This window comes from Salvelinus fontinalis, chromosome 5 (assembly GCF_029448725.1).
Source record: "Salvelinus fontinalis isolate EN_2023a chromosome 5, ASM2944872v1, whole genome shotgun sequence".
Taxonomy (NCBI): Eukaryota; Metazoa; Chordata; class Actinopteri; order Salmoniformes; family Salmonidae; genus Salvelinus; species Salvelinus fontinalis.
The window spans coordinates 48,125,392-48,151,632 of NC_074669.1; the positions used below are offsets into that span (position 1 = coordinate 48,125,392).

The window sequence follows — 26,241 nt, forward strand, 5'->3', positions numbered from 1 at the left end:
GATTCAAGCTAATTAAATTAGCAATTCGTTACATTTTAAAATTGTAAAAAATGTAAAGGAGACTCTAAAATAAAATGTTAGAATATTTCATAAATTAAAATCCACCTGGGCACTTTTTCATAGAAGGGCAACAGGGCAGGTGCACTGGTTGGGTTATATTTTTATTTGACCTTTATTTAACTAGGCAAGTCACTTAAGAACAAATTCTTATTTTCATTGACGGCCTAGGAACAGTGGGTTATCTGACTTGTTCAGGGGCAGAACTGCAGATTTTTACCTTGTCAGTTCGGGGATTCAATCTTGCAATCTTTCGGTTACTAGTCCAACGCTCTAACAACTAGGCTACCTGCATGTGCCTGGCTAGCTTACTACAGGGGGAGGGGGAGTTAACTACAGGGGGAGTTAAAGGGGATGTCCTTCATTCAGCTGGCTCTGCAGCTATCTTACTACAGGGTAAGCAGGACATCCCTAGAACATATATACAGCAGGACATTCTTAGAACATATATACAACATTGAGAATACCCTATGGCTGCCCCCATCATAGATTCCAAGTGACGTAACACAGCGTTGCAGCGCCATCTTTAGGACGCCGTCGTTCATTGAAGTCCATTGCCTAAAACACACTGAATTAATCTAAGCTAAAACAATACATCTGAAAATAATATTACATTTTTTGATGAGGAAATCTTGGTTGTACCATTTTACATCTAAGGTGTTTTGTGCACCAATGAGCAGTATTTATGAAGTTTGACAATATCACGAAAGCTAGCATGATTTGTCCAACATTAGCTAACTAGCGTTGGCTAAGCTAGCTAACTAGCGTTGGCTAAGCTAGCTAGCTAGCTGAGCCAGCCAGTCATACTTCGTATGAAACAAAAGGGATGCTGCTAACCAGCTAACCCAGTGTTGAATTCTTACAACAAAAGCTAGCTAGCTTCTGTTGCTAAGTTATTATCTAGCTAACATTATTATGAGTTTTCACGAAGCAGCTGCCTGTTGCCGCGACTGCAGTGGCGTCCCGTGAGCTGCTGCTGTGCACAGCTGATCAAAAGTAGCAATTGTGGAGAAACATGCTGATATACAGGCTGATTTCTGATCATTTAATTTAGGGGCAGCATGTCTACAACTTTAGGGTGAATGAAACAAGCTAAGCAGGCTGTTTGTCAGAAAAGGTTGCGTTAGCTGACTTAGTGGTAGCTAGTAGCTATGTCAGTAATGTCACACTGTTAGCTAGCTGCATCTATGGTATGGGGGGAGTGTTTTTTGTTGTTTCTGATTTTAAGTGCAAGGCGCAAGATATGGATTACAACCGAGTATTTCAATCTTGTCAAGATATCTTTTCCAGGCACAGTTTGATGGGCGATCTTGGCGTTACTTGCCGTCTTTGTGACCACACTAGTTGCAACAGAATGCTCGGTCTTAAAGACCATCTAAAAAAAAATAATGGAACTCAAAGTGAAGTTGCTGGTCCCTATGAATATTATCTATTCTAATACAGTTTTGGATTCCGCTGGCAAATGTTAAACTCTTTGAAAGACACATTCAGAAGGCAGATGTGAGTACTTACCCAAGAATAACGTTTTTCTCCATCACACATACTGTATCTCAAGCACATAAAAAAATACCTGTAGCTGATTTATTTGGCCGCTTATTTATCTATTTTTATTTCAGCACTGAATTTCATGCGTGCTTTAGTCTTGGATAAGTAGCTAAATTTGCCTTCTGAATCCTTCTCTGCCGGCTCCCTTCTAATACCACTTGACATGGTATCTTCCACAGTTCTCCTATCCCCTCTCACTATTCAAACAGGATGTCAGACTGTTAGGAATTTTTGGAAAGACCAGGGACTAGTTGAAGTCATGCCACTGGTGTTATTGACTTTTAGTAAAAGTCTCTTGCATTCCTTCTGACAAGGAAACAATCATTCCTCTCCTACTCTTACATAATTTTTTAATTTTAATTTTTATTTTTTTTCTACCATGTTATTGACTTGTTTATTGTTTACTCCATGTGTAACTCTGTGTTGTTGTCTGTTCACACTGCTATGCTTTATCTTGGCCAGGTCGCAGTTGCAAATGAGAACTTGTTCTCAACTAGCCTACCTGGTTAAATAAAGGTGAAATAAAATAAATAATACACAAGTGTTTGTTTAAGAGGTTGCTAACATTATTAGACTACTACAACTGAATAAAATGTGTTATAATACAAGAACACAATTTATCTTGCAACTAGGAATGGAATTAGAGTAAGCTACTACAGAAATGGGCTATTACTGTATAATAAAATATCGTACTGTATGCTAAGCTTTGAAAAAAATTATCGTAATTACCATCCATGAACAGTGAGAAAAATACTGATAATTTCAGATAATTATACTGATAATATTCCCTTTATCTTTGTCTCCCAGGATCGTAAGATGTTCTGCCTCACCTACGAGGCCTCAATGACACGGCTGTTCCGAGAGGGGAGGACTGAGACTGTATGATCCTGCTCCAATGAGGGCTGTGCCTTTGTTTTGGCTGCCTGATGAAGCAAATTAAAATGGGGTGTCACGCTCCTGACCTATTTATGTTAGTTTTTGTGTGTTAGTTGGTCAGGACGTGAGGTTGGGTGGGCATTCTATGTTATCTGTTTCTATGTTGGTTTTGGTTTGCCTGGTATGGCTCTTGATTAGAGGCAGGTGGTTTGCGTTTGCCTCTAATTAAGAGTCATATTTAGGTAGGGCATTCTCACTGTTTGTTTGTGGGTGATTGTCTCCTGTGTCCGTATGTCTGTTCGTACCACATGGGACTGTAGCGTTTGTTTGTTTCGTTTCGTTTCGATGTCGTCTGTTTTCCTGTACGTAAGTTTATGTTTAGTTATGTAAGTTTATGTTCAGGTTGCGTCAACGTCGTTTTCTTATTTTGTAGTTTGGAAAGTGTTTTGTTTCGTTTCGTGTGCCATCGTAATTTATAATAAAGATGGCTTATTTCCCTGAGCCTGCGTTTTGGTCTGAAGATCCTTCTCTCCTCACCTCTTCCGAGGATGAGGAGAGCGTCACCCGTTACAGAATCACCCACCAAGCTAAGACCAAGCGGCAAAGGGAAACTAAACGGAGTAAGGGACAGGAGAGAAAGGATTTCTGGACATGGGAGCAAATAATGAATGGAGAAGGTCCCTGGGCTAAGGCAGGAGAAAATCGCCGTCCCAAAGCTGAGCTGGAGGCACTGAGGAGAGCGGAGGCTACCGGAGAGAGGAACCGGAGCTATGAGGGAACGCGTCTGGCACGGAAGCCGAAAAAGCCCGTAAGTAATTCCCAAAAATTTCTTGGGGGGGGGCTAGGAGGTGGTGGGCCAAGGGCAGGTAGGAGACCTGCGCCCACTTCCCAGGCTTACCGTGGAGAGCGGGAGTACGGGCAGGCGCCGTGTTACGCAGTAGAGCGCACGGTGTCTCCTGTACGAGTGCATAGCCCAGTGCGGGTTATTCCACCTCCCCGCACTGGTAGGGCTAGATTGAGTATTGAGCCAGGTGTCATGAGGCCGGCTCAACGCGTCTGGTCTCCAGTGCGTCTCCTCGGGCCGGCATACATGGCACCTGCCTTACGCATGGTTTCCCCGGTTCGCCTACATAGCCCGGTGCGGGTTATTCCACCTCCCCGCACTGGTCGGGCAACCGGGAGTATTCAACCAGGTAAGGTTGGGCAAGCTCAATGCTCAAGAGTGCCAGTACGCCTCCACGGTCCGGTATTTCCGGCACCACCTCCCCGCCCCAGCCTAGTACCTACAGTGTCTACACTACGCACTAGGCTACCAGTGCGTATCCTGAGCCCTGTTCCTCCTCCACGCACTCTCCCTGTAGTGCGTGTATCTAGCCCGGTGCCTCCAGTTCCGGCCCCACGCACTAAGCTACCAGTGCGTCTCCAGAGCCCTGTACACACTGTATATTCTCCCCCTACTAATCCTGATGTGCTTGTCCTCAGCCCGGCGTCACCAGTGCCGGTACCACGCATCAGGGGTAGAGTAGGCTTTGAGAATACAGTGTGCCCTGTCCCTGCTCCCCGCACTAGTAGGAAGGTGCTTGTCTTTAGCACGGTGCCTCCAGTTCTGGCACCACGCACCAGGTCTACAGTGCGCCATATCCGGCCAGAGCCATCCGTCTCCCCAGCGCCATCTGAGCCATCCGTCTCCCCAGCGCCATCTGAGCCATCCGTCTCCCCAGCGCCATCTGAGCCATCCGTCTCCCCAGCGCCATCTGAGCCATCCGTCTCCCCAGCGCCGTCTGAGCCATCCGTCTGCCATGAGCCTGCAAAGCCGCCCGTCTGCCATGAGCCTGCAAAGCCGCCCGTCTGCCATGAGCCTACAGAGCCGTCAGCCAGACAGGAGCCGCTAGAGCCATCAGCCAGACAGGAGCCGCTAGAGCCGTCAGCCAGACAGGATCTGCCAGAGCCGCCAACCAGACAGGATCTGCCAGAGCCGCCAACCAGACAGGATCTGCCAGAGCCGCCAACCAGACAGGATCTGCCAGAGCCGCCAACCAGACAGGATCTGCCAGAGCCGCCAACCAGACAGGATCTGCCAGAGCCGCCAGCGAGCCATGAGCAGCCAGAGCCGCCAGCGAGCCATGAGCAGCCAGAGCCGTCAGAGAGCCATGAGCAGCCAGAGCCGTCAGAGCGCCATGAGCAGCCAGAGCCGTCAGAGCGCCATGAGCGTCGAGAGCCGTCAGCCTGCCATGAGCGTCGAGAGCCGTCAGCCTGCCATGAGCGTCGAGAGCCGTCAGCCTGCCATGAGCGTCGAGAGCCGTCAGCCTGCCATGAGCGTCGAGAGCCGTCAGCCTGCCATGAGCGTCGAGAGCCGTCAGCCAGCCATGAGCATCGAGATTCGTCAGTCAGCCATGAGCTGTCCTTCAGCCTGAAAAGGCTGGATACCCAGAACTGCCCATCAGTCCAGAGCTGTCTCTCTGTCCGGAGCTGCCTTTCAGTCCGGAGTTGCCCCTCTATCCTAATCTCCCTCTCTATCTTCATCTATCTCTATATTCTTATCTATCCCTCTTTCTTGATTTATCTCTCTGTCCCGGTGTTGTCCCTATTGGATATGTTGTTAAGGGAATTTTGTGGGGGTCAAAAGAGGGTGGACATTCTTGGAGGGAGGAAGTTAGGATGGATTATGGTGGGGTGGGAACCGCGCCCGGAGCCTGAGCCACCACCGTGGTTAGATGCCCACCCAGACCCTCCCCTAGACTTTGTGCTGGTGCGTCCGGAGTTCGCACCTTGTGGGGGGGGTACTGTCACGTTCCTGACCTATTTATGTTAGTTTTTGTGTGTTAGTTGGTCAGGACGTGAGGTTGGGTGGGCATTCTATGTTATCTGTTTCTATGTTGGTTTTGGTTTGCCTGGTATGGCTCTTGATTAGAGGCAGGTGGTTTGCGTTTGCCTCTAATTAAGAGTCATATTTAGGTAGGGCATTCTCACTGTTTGTTTGTGGGTGATTGTCTCCTGTGTCCGTATGTCTGTTCGTACCACATGGGACTGTAGCGTTTGTTTGTTTCGTTTCGTTTCGATGTCGTCTGTTTTCCTGTACGTAAGTTTATGTTTAGTTATGTAAGTTTATGTTCAGGTTGCGTCAACGTCGTTTTCTTATTTTGTAGTTTGGAAAGTGTTTTGTTTCGTTTCGTGTGCCATCGTAATTTATAATAAAGATGGCTTATTTCCCTGAGCCTGCGTTTTGGTCTGAAGATCCTTCTCTCCTCACCTCTTCCGAGGATGAGGAGAGCGTCACCCGTTACATGGGGGGTGCAAATGTATGTTTTTTTACCAGAAAATTATAATCAGATTGGATCATTTGTAAATGTTTACTTATTTTTGTAGCTAGTCTGTATTTAAAAATATATATATTTGACCATTTCATAAATGGTATAAATGCGTGACATGATGGCATTTTGCAAACACGCTCCCCCTGTGTCTGAATGGTTTTGACCACTAAAGTTATGCTTTACTACACGCTCCACTGTTTTGATTGCTGTAACGTTAGCTAGAAACCACAAGTGTCTATCCAGATAATGAAAAGGCACCAGCGAAGGAAAATTCAAGGAACTTATAGTTACATGTAATTTGTGGGGCTGTGCGATGCGGGGGGGTCGGGGGTGGTCTGCCGGGCATTGGGATGACAACCCAACTCGAGATGGGGGCTTTTGGCGGGTGGAATAGTGGGGACCAATTGGAGGTTTGCTTAGTGGAGATGCAAATGTCATGGTACAACTATATAGACACTCAATCATTATGTTACTTTTTAATAGGACGTTTACAAACATATATTTTGATAAAAATAATTGAAAGGTGTGTCTCATTATGGTAAGTGGTGAAATAAGTATAGCCAGTTACAATTGTAATGGCTTAGCAGATAATAAGAAAAGACGATCAGTATTTACCTGGCTAAAAGAGAAGGATTATAATATCTACTGTTTACAGGAAACCCATTCGACAGTTTTAGATGAAGTTTTGTGGAAAAAGAACTGGGGGGGCAAAATATATTTCTCCCATGGGCAAAGAAATTCAAAAGGGGTGATGGTTTTAATTAATAATAACTTTGATCCAAATGTGCAACTTGTCCAAACAGATCCTCAAGGTAGATGGATTATTTTAAATATGTTATTGGACAATAAACATATATGGCTTATTAACCTATACGGTCCGAATAATGATGATCCAAGCTTCTTTGACAATATATATAAGAATGTATCAACTCTACAAGCAACACTAGACTCTTTTATTATAGTGGGAGATTTTAATACGGTCTTAAATACCTCTATGGACCGGAAAGGAAATAACACTACAAACTATCACCCTCAGGCACTTAAGGAAATCAGGAATGTCATGGATATATTGGAATTAGTGGATATATGGAGACTTAAATACCCTGACCTAGTGAGATATACATGGCGGAGGCTTAATCAAGCTAGTCACCTTGACTACTTTCTTATATCATTCTCTCTGGCACCAAAAGTTAAAAAGTGTTTGATAGGGGACAGAATGCGGTCGGACCATCACATAATTGGCATATATATTACTCTTACAGAATTTCCACGTGGGCGAGGATATTGGAAATTTAATCAAAGCCTACTAGATGATAAATTGTTTAGAACTAGGACAGAAGAATTTATAACTGACTTTTTTAGACATAACATAGGTACAGCAGATCCCCATATTGTATGGGACACTTTTAAGTGTGCCTTTAGAGGCCATGCAATTCAGTACTCATCTATAAAACAAAAGCAATTTCGATCAAAAGAGTCCATATTAACAAAGGAAATTGAAGGACTAACAGTACAGTTAGATAACAATAAAAACGGTACCATAGAGGCACAGAATAAGTTAGAGGAAAAACAAAAAGAAATGGAGGAACTTGTTCAAGAAAGATCCAGTGTAATATATTACAAAAATAAAGCGAACTGGATGGAATATGGGGAAAAATGCACCAAATTCTTTTTCAATCGTCAATATAGAAATGCTACCAAAAAAAACGTATTAAAACTTGTTACAAATGATGGAGTCACGCATGATTCACCAAATGATATTTTGAAAGAGGAAGTAAAGTACTTTAAGAATATATTTTCGTTTCAGGCTCCTCCATCTCCACTAACTGAAACTAATTGTATGGATTTTTTCCCTAATAATAATGTAAAATTAACATCTGTACAAAAAGACTCATGTGAAGGCCTAATTACAGAGGAGGAATTACTTGATGCAATTGGGACCTTTAAGGATGGGAAAACTCCAGGACTGGATGGCATACCAGTGGAAGTATACAAATTTTTTTTTGATATAGTCAAAGGACCATTATTAGCTTGTTTTAACCACTCCTATATAAATGATAGATTATTAGACACGCAACAAGAAGGTGTGATATCATTATTACTGAAACAGGACCCAAGTGGTATATATAAAGATCCAGTCCATTTAAAAAATTGGAGACCTCTTACACTTCAGTGTTGTGATGCAAAAATCCTAGCAAAATGCTTGGCGCATAGAATAAAAAAAGTTTTGTCCGATATTATTCATCCTAATCAGACAGGTTTTTTACATGGACGATACATTGGAGATAATATAAGGCAAGTACTGGAAACAATGGAACACTATGAAATATCGGGGACACCAGGCCTGGTTTTCATAGCTGATTTTGAAAAGGCTTTTGATAAAGTACGACTGGAGTTTATATATAAATGCCTAGAATATTTCAATTTTGGGGAATCTCTTATAAAATGGGTAAAAATTATGTATAGTAACCCTAGGTGTAAAATAGTAAATAATGGCTACATCTCAAAGTTTTAAACTATCTAGAGGAGTAAAACAAGGTTGTCCACTATCGGCATATCTATTTATTATTGCCATCGAAATGTTAGCTGTTAAAATTAGATTAAACATTAATATTAAGGGATTAGAAATCCAGGGCCTAAAAACTAAGGTGTCATTGTACGCTGATGATTCATGTTTTCTTTTAAAACCACAACTAGAATCTCTCCACGGCCTCTTAGAGGATCTAGATACATTTGCTATCCTCTCTGGATTAAAACCAAATTATGATAAATGTACCATATTACGTATTGGATCACTAAAAAATACACATTTTACATTGCCATGTAGTTTACCAATTAAATGGTCTGACGGTGATGTGGACATACTCGGTATACAAATCCCAAAAGAAAGAAATGATCTCACTCCAATAAATCTTTATAGAAAGTTAGCAAAAATAGATAAGATCTTGCTACCATGGAAAGGAAAATACCTGTCTATTTGTGGGAAAATCACCCTGATTAACTCTTTAATCATATCACAGTTTACCTATTTGCTTATGGTTTTGCCTACACCTAGTGACCTGCTTTTTAAATTATATGAACAAAAATTATTCAATTTCATTTGGAACGGCAAGCCAGATAAAATTAAAAGGGCCTATTTATATAACGAATATGAATTTGGAGTGCAGAAATTATTAAATATTAAAGCATTAGACCTCTCACTAAAGGCATCAGTCATACAAAAGTTATACTTAAATCCAAACTGGTTCTCTAGTAGATTGGTACGAATGTCTCATCCTATGTTCAAGAAGGGCCTTTTTCCCTTTATTCAGATTACACCTGCTCACTTTCGGTTGCTTGAAAAGGAAATCATCTCCAAAATATCTTTATTTTTTAACAAGCCTTAGAAAGTTGGTTGCAATTTCAGTTTAATCCACCTGAAAGGACGGAACAAATAGTACAACAAATCTTGTGGTTAAATTCAAATATAGTAATTGATAAAAAAACTGTTTTTATCGAAGAAATGTTTAAAAAAGGTATAATTTTTGTGAATGATATCATAAATAGGACTGGTGGAGTAATGTCACACATGCAGCTAACACAGACATATGGAAATGTCTGCTCTACCCAAAATTACAACCAATTAATTGCAGCATTACCACAAAAATGGAAGAGGCAGGTTGAAGGGGATAAAAGTAAGGAACTTGTATGTCGGCCTTATATTAAAGAACATAAATGGTTAAAGAAAAGTGTGATAAATAAAAACATATACCAATTTCATTTAAGGACCAAAAAACTTACAGCTGTGCCATATAAATTGCAAAATAGTTGGGAAGAGATTTTCGATGTACCCATTCCATGGCACATGGTTTATGAATTGATACGCAAAACAACGCCGGATTCAAAACTTGGAATTTTTCAATTTAAATTATTGTACAAAATTCTTGCAACTAATAGAATGTTATTTATATGGGGGATACAATCTTCTCAGCTCTGTAGATTCTGCTGTGAGGAGGCAGAGTCATTAGACCATTTATTTTGGTATTGTCCGCATGTAGCTCGTTTTTGGTCACAGGTCCAGGAATGGTTGAAGAATTGCAGCATTTGCGTAGAACTAACGCTACAGATAGCAATACTGGGGCATTTGAAAAGCCATAGTCAATCAATCAATAATATAATAATTATTTTAGCAAAAATGTTTATTTTTAATTTACAATCCGTGGAAGCTATGAGAATAGGAAGATTCAAATCTTTTGTGAAGCATCACAGCACAGTTGAAAAATATATGGCAAATAAAAATCCGAAATGGATGATGTTGGAAGATAGATGGGAAAGGTTGAGTGGAGCTGAAGGGTGGGACTAATAACAAGATTAACAATGTAGGGCATACGGGATCTGTGAAATGTGTATAGGTGCAGAGCTATTGTGAAATAGCACAGTTACAAGTGGAAATCAAACTGGATGGACAACAGAAATAGAGGAAGGACTAAGAACAAACAAGAGAGAACTATTATAAAGTAGACTGTGTCTGTAAAATGTGTATAAGATGTATAAATTGAAGGTAAAAACAGAAATGCTTATCAGTTTACTCCAATTGGGGGATCGGTGGTAGGGTTTGCGGGGAATAATAATAAAGGTATACTCTTTAAAAAAAGTATGTATGTCTATGTAGGTATGTGTATGTATATATGTGTATATGTATGCATATGTGAATGGATATATATTTACCCCCAAAAAATATGGGGGATTGGAAATGATGCAGACAATTACATTGGAAGCAACATTCTTTCCGCAATATTAAGCTGATCCCCCCCCCCCCAAAAAAAGGGGGAAGGTTGGCGGTCGGTGGAAGTAAAGAAGCTCCCGCTCTCATAGGGCCAAAGGGAGAAGACAACTTTGGAGGGAACAAGAAAGGAGGGAGATCCCACCATCCCCTCTTCCCTCTTTCCTCTCTTATTATGGCCACCCTCTTCTTTTGCATGTCCTAATGTGTTTTTGAAAAATACAAGTTATAATAATGTAATGTAATATTATACAAGTTATAATAATGTATTGATAATAAAATTGTGTACACTCGCTGAGATTGCTAGCTTGATGTTCCTCTGGAAATTGTCACACACACACACACTTTTATTACTTTATTGGGAGCATGGGAGAAAGTATAATGACTCAAAATCGACCTTGTATTAGTGTCTAACTGGCCAACGTCATCCTGCTCCCACATTACTCAACTAGGGAAACGCTGCCATCTGCTGGAGAGATGTGTAACCACTAATTAGACACACTCATTGGTTTAAACACACAACACACATATTACCTGACACTAGAAACCATTATTACAGCAGACACTAGTAATCATCACTACATACTAGACAGGCAGAAGGGAATTATAGGCCTGATCTACTTGCAGTGAGCTCAGTAATGACACTGTCTCACATGTGTGGAGGAACACATAAACTCACGCTCCATTCAATCTGTATCACTGAAGCATAACAGATTCTGCGATAGAAATGTAAAGGTCATTTCTGATTGAGCCGACATATGCAGCATTTACCGTGAATGCGGTTTCCGCTAACGCAATAACTTTGTCTTTAAATTTCAATCACGCTGTAACACTGAATTTCCACAAAACTGATTGAATAGAGCCTTAACTCTTGTCACCAAACTGCCACTTGTTATAGCTTGGAAAGTTTGACCATGGGGGGGGGGGGGGGGGGGTGGGGGGGGGGGGGGTGTAGAGGACGTAGAAATGATCCAGCCATCCCACAGATTTCGCTCAGCTGCTCAAGTTGTAAATATAACTTGACAACTTTGGAAAATTCAACCCCCCTTTTTTAACAAGATAGAAAATACTACAAGATACAGTACTGAACACACTTTCTAAATTGTTTTAATGACCACCAATGTGTATGCTGTCATTTTGGGTGAGGTATCCCTCTTTTGATCTAAGTGGGATTACTTGTATAAATAGAAAATAAATAGTAATAGTATGATGATATGGGATTGGATCAAATTTAAGTTTGAATGCCATTTCTTTTTCAGTGAGCTTCATGCTTCGAACACACCGACAGCTTCCTTGCGAAAAATAGTACGCAGCGTCATCTGGATATGTATGCAACAAAAGTTCAACATTCAACATCTGCTACCATTTCTGTCAAGCTGTCTACATATACAGTTTGACACATACGTTCGATAAATCCAACGTATGCACCACACCGACACTGCAACTACCTCTGCAAAGCAATGCTGCAAGGCAAACACAGCGTTTAATTGGAAATAAATGTAATTCTGGTGTACCAAAACGCAATGACGCTGTCGGTGTGATCGAATGTAATTCAGGGCTCATCTGTAATAAGGGTTAAATAAATAAATACTTAAGCTTGCAAATCTATCTGACCTTCCATCTGGTAATTTGGGAAATTATTTATTTTGTTATTTACAACCACTCACATTACATTCAGGAGATAAATCAGAGAAAGCTTTCATGTACTATGGTTTAACACGAACACACACGCACAGACACACGCACACACATTCATAAACACAATACTGCCTTCTCTCGCTCACAAAAAGCACAAAACAGTCAGCCATACTCATAACTTAACCTGTTGGGGATGGGGGCGCTGTTTAGACTATTTATGCTAATGTGGCTAATTTTTTAAACGGCTTCCCACAAAATCCTTGATCGTACAATATGCATATTATTATTATTATTGGATAGAAAACAGTCTATAGTTTCTATAGGAGTTGAAATTTTGTCTCTAAGTGGAACAGAGCCCATTCTACAGCAATTTCCCTGACATGGAGTCAGATTTGAGAAACGTTGGCCACTTTTCTGAAGTCATTTAAACGGGCACTGTCGTTGCTATGACTATACGGACACTTCTTACGTCTTCCCCTGGATGCCTTTACGTGATGACGATTCCAACGGGCTCGATTGCTCGTTCACAGGCCCTACAAATGAAAAAAACCTTTAGCTAGCAAGTCTTTTCTTGCTGCGTAACGCGCGTGGAAGACACCGACCCTCTCCTGTTCCAAGCGTTAGTTTAGCCTGTTATATTTCTCCGGTCATCTTTTCACTCGTTATAGGAGTTACAAACATCACAAAGTAGTTAATTTAAAGCGTTTTATAGCAATTTATATCCGTTTAGTGCGATTTTGGGACATTTATTTTTGCAACGATGTGAAAAGTTGGGAACGCTTTTCAGTTCATCCCGAACGTAGTTGACATTTCCACATGGCAAGAGGACAGCTTTCCACCAAAAGACGATTTCTCCCAAGAAAGGATCCTTTGCCCAAGATACTGATGGAAGAACAGCTCAAGGTAGGACATTTTTATTATGATAAATCGTGTTTCTGTCGAAACATTTTAGTGGCTTAGGACGCCATGTTTTTTGACGTAGCTTCGCTTGGCGCAAACTGTATTGAAAAGTAAGGATAAATTAAAAAATGTAATAACGCAATTGTATTAAGAATTAAATTGTCTATCAATCCCTGTCCACCCTATATTTTTTAGTCACGTTTATGAGTATTTATGTATAAGAGTAGATCACTGTCTAAGTGGCGCAAGGACGTTTTCTTTAGCAGCTTGTCTACATTTCACATTGTCTAACCATGATTTTGGTGGCTAAATATAAACATTTTCGATCAAACTGTATATGCATGTTGTAATGTGATGTTACAGGAGTGTCATCGGAAGAATTCTGAGAAGGTTAGTGAAAAAATTAATATCTTTTGGCGATGTTGACTTTTATCGCTCACTTTGGCTAGAATCAATGCTGGGCTGCTAATTGCTATGTGCTAAGCTAATATAACGATTTATTGTGTTTTCGCTGTAAGACACTTAGAAAATCTGAAATATTGTCTGTATTCACAGGATCTGTGTCTTTCGATTCGTGTATGCTGTGTATTTTTACGAAATGTTTGATGATTAGTAGTTAGGTAAACACGTTGCTCATTGTAATTATTCTAGTCCATTTGTGATGGTGGGTGCAATTGTAAACTATGCCATATACCTGAAATATGCACTTTTTTCTAACAAAACCTATCCCATACCATAAATATGTTATCAGACTGTCATCTAATGAGTTTTTTTGTTGGTTAGGGGCTATAAATATCTTAGTTTAGCCGAATTGGTGATGGCTACTGGTGTTGGTGGACAAATAAAAGATGGTGGATTATGCTAATGTGTTTTTAGGTAATAGATGTACATCTTTACATATTGTGTCTTCCCTGTAAAACATTTTAAAAATCGGAAATGTTGACTGGATTCATAAGATCTGTGTCTTTCATTAGCTGTATTGGACTTTAATGTGTGAAAGTTAAATATTTTAAAAAAATATTTTTTTTGAATTTCGCGGCACTGGTTTTTCAGTGGGGGGGGGGGGGGGTGTGCCGCTAGCGCCACGCTGATCCTAGACAGGTTAACATCAAAATGGTCAAAATGGACACAAAAGTTAAAACATACAGTAGAATTAGTTAATACGCAAAAAAAAAGTTCATTCTTTTGATTTTCTATGGAGAATAATAAGGAAGGAGAGAGTACCCCCAAAAAATTATCAGAAATATCAGGTGGGTTGTAGTGTTTGAGTGGTAGTTAAATTTGCTTTCTTTGAGTTTCTACTGTCAGTAGTGCGTAATGTCATGATCAGCACTATTGTGGTCTTTTGGGTGAAGCTTATCCACTGTTGTGTAGTTTTCAGGTCTTATGTTGTTTGTTTTAACATGTACAAGAATGTTCAGTGACGTGTCAGTGAACGTTTAGCGGATGGGTTTCTTCAGGGCCTCATCCACCTCCTCCTCAGGACACAGGGCGTGCCACTGGGCCACGGGACGTCTTGGATTGGCCAGCATGTCTGACCAATGGCGAAGGCCCACCCCTGAAGCACCGAAGCCGATCCAAACCTTCCCGATGGCGTCGTTGCTGCCCAGCTTGTCGTAATCGTACACTGTGATCAACACTTGGACTTTCTGCAAGAAGAAAGGGAAGAGCGGAAAAAGCATCAAGTTAAAAAAGTCAGATGAAATCAAAATACCACCACACGTACAGTGTTGTTCAACATACAGCAGGAAATGTTAGGAGAGTGCAATGTTCTAGAGAAACACCGGGAGAGTCCTCAAACACAGGTCGCCCAACCCACAGGAAAACCTGTTATCACGACCCCAAGATGTCTTCCTTATGGGAAGTTTGTTGTACATACCTGTATTTGGCCAAAGGGAATCTCGAAGCTGAAGCTTTCGTTGAAGTAGGGGTTCAGAGTGTTCTGTTTGACTGTTGTCTTCTTCTTCTTCAGCCGCTTGCCTTGGTGCTGCAGCACCACTTTAACGAAGGGATCTGGTAGGAAAAGGCATGGGGTAGAGAGGAAAGTTAGTTACAGAGGTCAAACAGAGGGTGAGCCACTTGGATGAAGAACATTGAGGACAAATGATTGTGCAGTAGATTCATGTGTAGTGTCTGCAACTCTGTAATGCTGCCCAATGGTTTAAGTTGAATTACTTCAACAAAATGTAGGCAACCAGATGTCATTAATAGGTCACAGCATGGCTAATATTGGCTAGGATAGCGTAATGTCACAGCATGGCTAGTATTAACTAGTTGAGTTTTCCGTCACAGAATGTCTAGTTTTGACTAGAAGAGAGAAACGTCACAGCATGGCTAGTATTGACTAGGAGAGTGTAAGAACTAATAGAAGGTCACCTGACAAGCCTCCGCAGTCCATCGCCTTCAGGTGCTTGGCCTCCATGATGTTGATGGTCAGTTTACCGGCCGTGGGGACGTAGCGCAGAGAGATACAGATGTCTCCTAGCTTCTCTACCTGTGACCAGACAAACACAAACAGGCACGAAGATAGAAAGATGTATTAAAATAGACAGTTTGATATAGTTTGATATGCAAAGACAGACAGACACAGACAGGTAGACATAAAAAAAAACATGCACCCTAAACCCAAACAGACTGTATTCATCCGTCCTCACCTCCTCTTTCTCTCCTCCTACCAGATCCCTCCATTCGTGGAGTGGCTGAGCCAGGTCCACACTGTTCATAGGGATGGAGATCTGTCCAATCACGTCGTGTTTACCAAAGCGATCAAAGTCAAAAACCTGTAGGACCAAAGTCTGACCCCCCAGCTCCTGGTAGGGGATCTGTGGACGAACACACAGAACAGGAAGGAGACGGTCAGGACAGAGTGTTCTCGACTACATAAACCTCAGTACTGTAAGAGCTTTTCTAAGGATTTTACATATACACATGAATGAATACCACATCTCTCTATCACTGTCTATTCTCCAGCACCCCATACTGACCTTGAAGATGAAGGTTTCATTGAACACGGGGCAGAGATTCTTGCGCTGGACTTTGGTCTCAAACTTCTTCTTCTTGTCTGGCAGCATGTAGACCTTGACATAGGGGTCTGAGGTGCCGCCCATGTCCATGGCTGGCAGGTTTTCAGCCTGCAGGATACCCACGATCAGCTGGAAGAGGGGGCAGAGAGGGGGAAAAGGTCAGAGGTAAGCAACGGCAGTCAAAATATTTTTATCAATGTCCGTAAGATCTGAACACAGTGATAATTTAGGCGGATTTCGGCTGGGATTCAATCCATATAGGGCTATTGCAATGCAGCTTTTAAAGGGAACGATAAATGCTGAAAATTACGTCTCAATCGGAAATGCAGCAAAATTAAACCTGAGATTTTTCCAAACACAAACGGAACTCTTCAAAACAACAGCACAGGACTTCATCCCCCAAATTATTTCATTTGTCACATATATGCAATGTTTACTGGGATCCAATTCAAGTTGCATAATAGCGCAGTACACTTAAACTGACTTTTAAATGTAAGAGCGGTTGAGCGGATAGAAAATGTCCCCTCTAAAGGTCACAGCTTAATGCTCAGCCGTTAAGAGGAAAAGGTCATAGGTCACTGAGGACACAAATAAGAGGTCAGAGGTTAAAGCTGAGAGCTGAGCAGACAAAGAACAGAGGTCAGAGAGCCTTTAGACGTGTTATTAGTCAGACAATTCACATCAAGGAGGTCAAATGTCAAGGAGGACAAGACAGAAATGCACACAAACGCATGCACACGAATGCACACACACACAGAGACACACAGACACACACACACCTGGTTGTCAGTGAAGTTGTAGTCCAGGGTGAACTCCAGTTTTCCGAAATTCTCTTTTTCCTCCTCCTCTCCTTCCTTACCCTCTCCTTCCTTAATGAGAGAGAACATCAAATCAATCATTTATCACAGGTATCATTACACATCCACTGCATTAGTCTCTCCCTTCACACAGTTACTGACACTACATCTGGAAATCACTTCAGATAATTTCAAACCCAGTTGCAAATGAGGTACTTGAACCCATTACACCACACACTATATTGCCCTCCCTCCCTCTGTCTCCTCTCACCTTGCCCTCCTCTCCTTCTCCGGCTCCCTCCTTCTTTCTTCTGCCTCGGCCTCCTTTCCTCTCGCGTGCTTTCTTGGGCTTCTTGCCCTTGTTGATACTCTTCTTCCAGATACAGAAACCTAGACAGGCCACCAGAGCCAGCACCACCACCACTATGGCTCCTATTGCCCACATGGGCACTGGGGGAGAGAGAGACATAGGCCTTATATAGCCTTATGACATCTATAATACAACATACATGACAACATACATATAACATACATATACTACTTATGTAGTCTTATGCTATCTATTATACAACATTCTGTACATAGTGTATATGTCATAACCCTACATAAGGCCTGAGTGTACAAAACATTAAGGACACCTTCCTAATATTGAGTTTCACCCTCCCACTTTTGCCCTCAGAATAGCTTCAATACGTCAGGGCATGGACTCTACAAGGTGGCGAAAGCATTCCACAGGGAGATGCTGGCCCATGTTGACTCCAATGCCTCCCAAAAGTTGTGTCAAATTGGCTGGATGTCCTTTGGGTGATGGGCCATTGTTGATACATACGGAAAACTGTTAATAAGCGTGGAAAAATCCAGCAGTCTTACAGTTCTTGACACCAACCGGTGCACCTGGCTCCTACTACAATACCCTGTTCAAAGGCACTTAAATATTTTGTCTTGCCCATTCACCCTCTGAATGGCATACAGACACAATCCATTTCTCAATTGTCTGAAGGCTTAAAAAATCTTCTTTAACTTGTCTCCTCCCCTTAATCTACACTGCTTGAAGTGGATTTAACAAGTGACATCAATAAGGGATCAGGTATTTTTTTTACCCTTTTTTTTAAGCAACCCAAAATATGCAATGTAGAAAAACAGATAATACAACAGAGTATCCAAACATTACAGACAGTCAGGGGAATACAGACTATACATTATACAAAGACTTTGTAAAACAAACATTCAAAGGGATCACAGCTGTCACCTGGATTCACCTGGTCAGTGTATGTCATGGAAAGAGCAGGTGTCCTTAATGTTTTGTACACCTAGTGTATAACACAACATGGCCTCGTGTAGCCTTATGTTATGGAACAATGATATCTGACATGTTATTGTGAGGAGGGATGGAAAGGAGAGCAAAAGCGATGGGAAAACAATATTAACTTACTTTTGAGTTTATGATCTGTGATAAGTGTAGGAAAAGCAGGGTATGAAATGAAAGAGAAGAAATGATGAGAGGACATTATGTGAAACGAAATTACACACACAGAATGAGCGATGGATGTGTGTGTGTGTGTGTGTGTGTGTGTGTGTGTGTGTGTGTGTGTGTGTGTGTGTGTGTGTGTGTGTGTGTGTGTGTGTGTGTGTGTGTGTGTGTGTGTGTGTGGACGTGTTTAACTGTTCTTGTGGGGACCAGAAGTCCCTACAAGAATAGTAAACGAGGTTAGAATTAGTGTTAGGGTTAGAATTAAGTTAAATATTAAGGTTAGGAGCTAGGGTTAGTTGTAGGGTTAGGGTTAGGAGCTAGGGTTAGGTTTAGGGTTAGGATAAAGTTTAGGTTTTTGGGTTAGGGTTAGGGTTAGGGTAAGAGTACGGGTTAGGATTAGGGTTAGGTTTAGGGTTAGGGGTTAGGGAAAATAGGATTTTGAATGGGACTGAATTGTATGTCCCCACAAGGTTAGCTGTACAAGACTGTGTGTGTGTGTGTGTGTGTGTGTGTGTGTGTGTGTGTGTGTGTGTGTGTGTGTGTGTGTGTGTGTGTGTGTGTGTGTGTGTGTGTGTGTGTGTGTGTGTGTGTGTGTGTGTGTGTGTGTGTGTGTGTGTGTGTGTGTTTGTGTTCAGGGCTCACTTGGCATGTGGGTGAGTTCGTTGAAGAACTTGCTCTTCATATTCTTGAATTGGTGGTCAGAGTGATGAGTGGAGAGAGGGGCGGGGCCTGGGGGCGGCTCTTCTCTCTCCTCAGCCACCCGACGGGGCCGCGCTTGCACACTGGCCAATCGCATCGCAGCTCAGCTAAAAGGCAGAGGAGACAAAAAAGCAATCACTTTCGAGTAGTTTAATAAACATTTTAATATGCCATAATTTCTAAACATCCGGGTAAGTAAGTAAACTAGATAGGGTTAGGGTTGCTGCTAACCAACTCAGTGGCCTTGTTTGTTTCGAGTGTCTGCCCGGAGACTGGAAGGTTGGGAGTTCGATCCACTGAAAAAAATGAAATGTTGTTTAAATGGTTCTTCCTCAGCTCTTAAGGTTCCTTGGAGAACTTTCCCCCATTTAAGAACCTGTTGATATTATTATCATATTCCCCAGCATGCTCTATTGCAGGTCAATTTTTGCATATTCACTTAGGTCTCACTTGTTGAAGGCCTCAGGATTGAAAATGAATGAATGCATCAACCATGTTTCTGTCACCAGCAAACACAGTCATAGATGGTACAAGTAACAAAAATTCACTGGAAAGGTGCCCTGGGAAATATGCAAATAAGTCTTAAACCCTACAGCAGGGCTATTAAATTGCAGTCCTTTCGGGCCGAAACATTTCTGGTTTGGGATTTTTGTATGATTCTTCAAACAACCATCCCATTCAAGGTTTTCTAGAGACCCTACAATGGTTACCATATGGAATTACTCTCAATAACCTTATTTTGTTCCAACTTGCACCTTTATTTTAAAGTGTACCCTGCTGAGTCATACCATTTTTCCCGAAACATGGTAAGTCAACTGAGTCAATGCACCTTTGCTTGGCACTCAGCTTTAAAAAGACAGATTGGTAGGTAAGGCCCTGTGATAAAATAGCGTCCGGTCCAGGGGTTGTACTGTAAAAAAGCCAACTTAACCAACTGCTTAATCAAATCAAATGTATTTATATAGCCCTTCTTACAATGCTTAATCAGCATTATTCTGTGAGTTTGGTGGACAGAAGAAAGACAATAAATTGAGCTAATGAGGGAACGTTTGTTCACTCAACAAACTTTGCTCACAGTAAGCTTGTAACGATCTGAACGTAGTGGGTGCGGAGTCAGGCGTAGGAGGCAGAAAGTTCAGGATAGCGTCTATTACGCACAGGGTAAAAAAAGCGCTCGCCAAGAATACCGGGCGCACAATAACAAATGCCCAACACAATATGTACTGCCACACAGTAACACAGTGGGAAAAATAGTTAAGCCCGCACAAAGAGCAGGCGGGCCTACCGGCTTAAATATCCCAACTAATCAAGCTCAACAAGGAACAGGTGAAACTAAACAGACAAAACAAACAGAAAAGGGAAAAGGGATCGGTGGAAGCTAGTAGACCGGTGACGACAACCACCAAGCGCCACCCAAACAGGGAGAGGAGCCACCTTCGGTAGGAGTCTGATAACCAGGAGGTGAATCGCATCTCTGCATGTCTGGCAGACATATCAGTGTGGATGACGGATCACCACCTCAAGCTGAACCTCGGCAAGACGGAGCTGCTCTTCCTCCCGGGGAAGGACTGCCCGTTCCATGATCTCGCCATCACGGTTGACAACTCCATTGTGTCCTCCTCCCAGAGTGCTAAGAACCTTGGCGTGATCCTGGACAACACCCTGTCGTTCTCAACTAACATCAAGGCGGTGACCCGTTCCTGTAGGTTCATGCTCTACAACATCCGCAGAGTACGACAATGCCTCACACAGGAAGCGGCGCAGGTCCTAATCCAGGCACTTGTCATCTCCCGTCTGGATTACTGCAACTCGCTGTTGGCTGGGCTCCCTGCCTGTGCCATTAAACCCCTACAACTCATCCAGAACGCCGCAGCCCGTCTGGTGTTCAACTTTCCCAAGTTCTCTCACGTCACCCCGCTCCTCCGCTCTCTCCACTGGCTTCCAGTTGAAGCTCGCATCCGCTACAAGACCATGGTGCTTGCCTACGGAGCTGTGAGGGGAACGGCACCTCCGTACCTTCAGGCTCTGATCAGGCCCTACACCCAAACAAGGGCACTGCGTTCATCCACCTCTGGCCTGCTCGCCTCCCTACCTCTGAGGAAGTACAGTTCCCGCTCAGCCCAGTCAAAACTGTTCGCTGCTCTTGCACCCCAATGGTGGAACAAACTCCCTCACGACGCCAGGTCAGCGGAGTCAATCACCACCTTCCGGAGACACCTGAAACCCCACCTCTTTAAGGAATACCTAGGATAGGATAAAGTAATCCTTCTAACCCCCCCCCCCTTAAAAGAGTTAGATGCACTATTGTAAAGTGGTTGTTCCACTGGATATCATAAGGTGAATGCACCAATTTGTAAGTCGCTCTGGATAAGAGCGTCTGCTAAATGACTTAAATGTAAATGTAAAATGAGTCGTGACAAAGCTGAATGTATAAAAACTTGTTGAGTCAAAATACAAATTCATGTTTGTCTTCACTGTAAAAAAGCCAATTTAACTTATTCAGAGTTATTCGGTGAGTAGGGTGGACTTCAGAAGCCGGATGGACAGGTCCACCAGCTGATCAAACGTGAGGGTGGTGTCCCTGCAGGCCAACTCCCAACGGACATCCTCGCGCAGGCTGCAGCAATAGTGGTCGATCAGGGCCCTGTCATTACATCCCGCTCCGACGGCCAGGGTCCGAAAGTCACAAGGCGAACTCCTGGGCGCACCTCGTCCCCTGCCTCAGGTGGAAAAGACGTTCACCCGCCGCTCTACCCTCGGGTGGGTGGTCAAAGACTGCCCGGAAGCGGTGTGTGAACTCCTTAAAGTGGTCCAGCGCCGCATCTCCTTCTACCCACATTGCGTTGGCCCACTCCAGGGCTTTCCCCGAAAGGCACGAGACGAGGGTGGACACCCTCTCACGTCCCGAAGGAGCCGGGTAGACGGTCGCCAGATACAGTTCCAGCTGCAGCAGGAACCCCTGGCAGTGTTCCGCCGTCCCATCAAACTCCCCGGGAAGGGCGAGACGAATCCCACTGGGACCGGGTGCAGGAGAGCCGAGTAGTGGAGACCCCTGTTGTGCTGGGGAGGGCGCTGGAGGGTATCCCTGTCTCTCCCAGCAATCCATTGTCTGGACGACGCGGTCCATGACAGCGCCGAGATGGTAGAACATCGCTGTGTGCTCCCGGACGCGCTCCTCGACCCCTACAACAGGGGTACCTGCTCCTGCTGTCTCCATAGATGGTGTGGAATTCTGTCACGATGTGCTCAACTGGTTGAAGGTAAGTCAGGTGCAGGAGAGCAGAGATGGGTGATAACAGGCACACTTTATTCATTCCCAAGGAAAACAGCGATACCGCCCAAAGTAAACAAACGGTACAATAAACAAAACACACGGGTCAAACACATACCCGGCGCAAACCAGCCTGATGCAAACCACACATAACAAACAAACAATTCCACACACAGACATGGGGGGAACAGAGGGATATATACATTTAGTCAGATGAGGGAATGTGAACCAGGTGTGCGGAAAAACAAAACAAAACAAATGGAAAACAAAAGGTGGAGCGGCGATGGCTAGAAGACTGGTGATGTCGACCGCCGAACGCCGCCCGAACAAGGAGAGGGACTGACTTCGGCGGAAGTCGTAACACTCTTGTGTTGTCCCTTCTTTTAAAACAAAGCCTAAGGGATAAGGCTTTGCCTCGGCTTCCAATCTGTCTCCCTCTAGCTCTCTTTCTATCTCTCTCTCCTACTTTTTGTGTGTATGTACTGACATGTACAGTATGTGTAACTGATAGATACACACACACATCTGGTATGTCTACATGTTAATGTTTTTAAATGTAAGTTACATTGTAAAGTATTTTTGTCTGTAATGTCTGTTTCATTATGTGTCAGACGCCAGTAAGACTAGCTTTTTCCATTGGCTTCAGCTAATGGGGATCCTAAATAAAATAAAATCTACCTCCATGCCTCCCTCCTCACCCCCTGCCTCCCTCTCACCAACCCTTTCTCTCATCAGTTACTCTATCTCTCTCCTCCCTTCCGTGTCCCCTATCTTGTTCTCCCTCCCTCGCTCCGTCCCTCCTTCCTCTCTTGGTTCATAGCGTGAGTGTGATGAGGTACAGTGAAACTCTCATTCTTATGCCCACTGTGTCCATCACTAATCCCTCTGACTCCATCACAGGCTGGCTGTTGGCACACACACATGCATGCACATACACACACACACATACTAACATGCACACAAGACCCGCTCTGTTAAATATGCATATGCATACCTCCCTGCAAGGCTGCATTATGCCACACACACTCCGACCTTCCTACATCTGCTGTCCTCCTCTCACTGTGCACAGACACGTAACAAGATTCATGGCCAAAGGTAATCCCCAAATCCCAGAGCTTAACTAAATTAGGGACAGTTCAGTTCGCTCTCTGCTCCCGTCCTTCTCCTATCCCCTACTATCCCTTATCCAACCTAAACCACTACCGTTAACCCCCACAACATCACCTGCTGTCACGCAGACAGATCTCACCTAGTCATCCAACCAACAATCACATTTCCATAACAATATATGATTTGTGGCTTGTCAAATTAACCAGTTAAATTCCAGCAGATAGAATGAATAAGCGCAGGATTAGTAAGCACAGCTATGTGATGGTGAGTGAGGGGAGGCAAACATAAGACTGCTGGCTGTATGTGTGTGATCTTCACCAGTCAAGATCACACACATGCGCACACACGCTAACACACACATACAAGCACACACACATGCACAAAGCGGTGAGAGGGGAACTAGCTTGGTTGAGTAGCATAGGGTTGGCCACCACTTCTCACTCACAGTGGTATACTCCCTTAAAACTTCTTAAGACTAGGGGGCGGTATTTTCGTTTTTGGCTAAAAAACGTACCCATTTGAAACTGCCTATTTCTTAGCCCCCGAAACTAGAATATGCATATAATTGTCAGATTAGGATAGAAAACACTCTAAATTTTCCAAAACTGTCTTAATATTGTCTGTGAGTTAACCTGTCTGGCTCTGGCGTTCCGCCAGCGGAACTCCTCCCACATTCCACTGAAAAGGCAGAGCGCGAAATTCAAAAGATATTTTTTTGAAATATTTAACTTTCACACATTAACCTGTTAGGGGTGCAGCCCGACACCGGTACACTTCTGACAACATCCAGCTCAAGTGCAGGGCGCGAAATTCAAAAGATATTTTTTTTTTTATATTTAACTTTCACACATTAACAAGTCCAAGACACCAGATGAAAGGTGCACATCTTGTGAATCAAGCCAACATCCGATTTTTAAAATGTTTTACAGGGAAGACACAATATGTAAATCTATTAGCTAATCACGTTAGCAAAAGACACCAATATTCTTACTCCATCAGTTTATGACTCCATCAGTAGCTATCACAAATTCGGCCAAATAAAGATAAAAATAGCCACTAACCAAGAAACAACCTCATCAGATGACAGTCTGATAACATATTTATTGTATAGCATATGTTTTTTTTTCAAAAAAATTGCATATTTCAGGTATAATTCATAGTTTACATTTCAGCTACAATCAGAAATTGCACCGAAAGCAGCCATAATATTTACAGACACCAACGTCAAATACCTAATTACTCATCATAAAACATTTCTGAAAAATACATAGTGTACAGCAATTGAAAGACAGGCATCTTGTGATTCTAGACAATATTTCCGATTTATTAAATGTTTTACAGCGCAAACAAAATGTAGCGTGATATTAGCGTAGCCACAATAGCCAGAAACACTTGGGCGCCCACGACCAGTCAACATGCACAACAGATATTAGAAATAACATCATAAAATGTTTCTTACCTTTGGTGGTCTTCCGTCAGAATGTTGGATAAGGTGTCCTTTGTCCAGAATAGTCGTTGTTTTGATCTGGAACGGCAAATATCCCTCTTCATATAGCATGGGCACTTGCCAAGTGACACGGATTACTCCAAAGTCAACAAAGTTAGAAAACGGAAAACGGCAAAACTCCCGAAAAAGTTTCAATAATCTGATTAAACTATATTGAAAATACATACGTTACGATGATATGGTGACATGTATCAAATTAAATCTAAGACGGAGATGTTCGTCTATCATAATGACAGCTAAAAAGAAGCCATATCCGTGTCCTCTTTCGCGCGCTCCAGAAACAGGATATGGACGGTCACGTCAAACAAAGACCTTTTATTCCACCTCTGACCAAGATAGACACAAAATTTATTCTCTCACCGCTTCTTGACAACCAGGGGAAGGCGTAGGAAGTGTTTGTAGACTCCTACGTCACACGCCCATGTATAGGCTGTATAGGTTGAACAGAGCATAGATTTCTGACATTTCACTTCCTGGTCAGGAAAAGTGCTGCAGAAGGATTTCTGTTTCACTCAGAGAAATAATTCAAACGTTTTTAGAAACTAGAGAGTGTTTTCTATCCAATTGTAATAATAATATGCATATTGTACGAGCAAGAATTGAGTACGACGCCGTTTGAAATGGGCACATATAATCTCGCTACTCAATACGCCCCCTGCAGCCATAAGAAGTTAACAAGTCCAATACAGCAAATGAAAGATACACATCTTGTGAACCCAGTCAACATGTCCGATTTTTAAAATGTTTTACAGCGAAAACACCACATATATTTATGTTAGCTCACAACCAAATACAAAAAAGGACAGACATTTTTCACAGCACAGGTAGCATGCACAAAGCAAACCTAACTAACCAACAAACAACTTCATCAGATGACAGTCTTATAACATGTTATTCAATAAATCTATGTTTTGTTCGAAAAATTTGCATATTTCAGGTATAAATCATAGTTTACATTGCAGCTACAATCAGAAATTGCACCAAAAGCAGACAGAATAATTACAGACACCAACGTCAAATACCTAAATACTCATCATAAAACATTTCTGAAAAATCGATGGTGTACAGCAAATTAAAGTAAAACATCTTGTGAATCCAGGCAATATTTCCGATTTTTTAAGTGTTTTACAGCGAAAACACAATATAGCATTATATTAGCTTACTACAATAGCCTACCACACTACCGCATTCATTCATCAAGGCACGTTAGCGATAGCAATAGGCACGTTAGCGATAGCGAATAAACCAGCAAGATATGTAATTTTGACTAACCT

At 42.5% G+C, this 26,241-nt stretch overlaps 2 protein-coding genes across 3 annotated transcripts in view; one reads left to right on the forward strand and one right to left on the reverse strand.

Annotated features, from left to right (window-relative positions):
• LOC129855742 (carnitine O-palmitoyltransferase 1, liver isoform-like) overlaps nt 1–2,979 on the forward strand; it is a 71,057-nt gene extending 68,078 nt beyond the window's left edge. For both annotated transcript variants that reach the window (XM_055923726.1, XM_055923725.1), the window contains one exon: nt 2,410–2,979. In XM_055923726.1, the coding sequence (XP_055779701.1) occupies nt 2,410–2,487 (78 nt within the window). In that variant the 3' untranslated portion in view covers nt 2,488–2,979. The remainder of the gene's footprint in view (nt 1–2,409) is intronic.
• An 11,258-nt stretch (nt 2,980–14,237) lies between these two features.
• LOC129855740 (synaptotagmin-2-like) lies at nt 14,238–19,176 on the reverse strand. Its single transcript, XM_055923724.1, has 8 exons — nt 19,023–19,176; nt 17,181–17,359; nt 16,892–16,981; nt 16,074–16,241; nt 15,744–15,911; nt 15,466–15,583; nt 14,969–15,102; nt 14,238–14,738 (listed from the first exon to the last, which is right to left on the reverse strand). Exons 1-8 carry the CDS (start codon nt 19,174–19,176, stop codon nt 14,529–14,531), a joined length of 1,221 nt encoding a protein of 406 aa, XP_055779699.1. The 3' UTR covers nt 14,238–14,528.
• Nucleotides 19,177–26,241: the final 7,065 nt, after the last annotated feature.

Coding starts and splice junctions, on each gene's coding strand:
- LOC129855740 (XM_055923724.1), bottom strand. CDS start 19,176: ATGCGATTGGCCAGTGTGCAAGCGCGGCCCCGTCGGGTGGCTGAGGAG. Junction 17,360..19,022: donor CGAACTCACCCACATGCCAA/GTGAGCCCTGAA, acceptor TCTCTCCCCCAG/TGCCCATGTGGGCAATAGGA. Junction 14,739..14,968: donor TTCCCTTTGGCCAAATACAG/GTATGTACAACA, acceptor TTCTTCTTGCAG/AAAGTCCAAGTGTTGATCAC.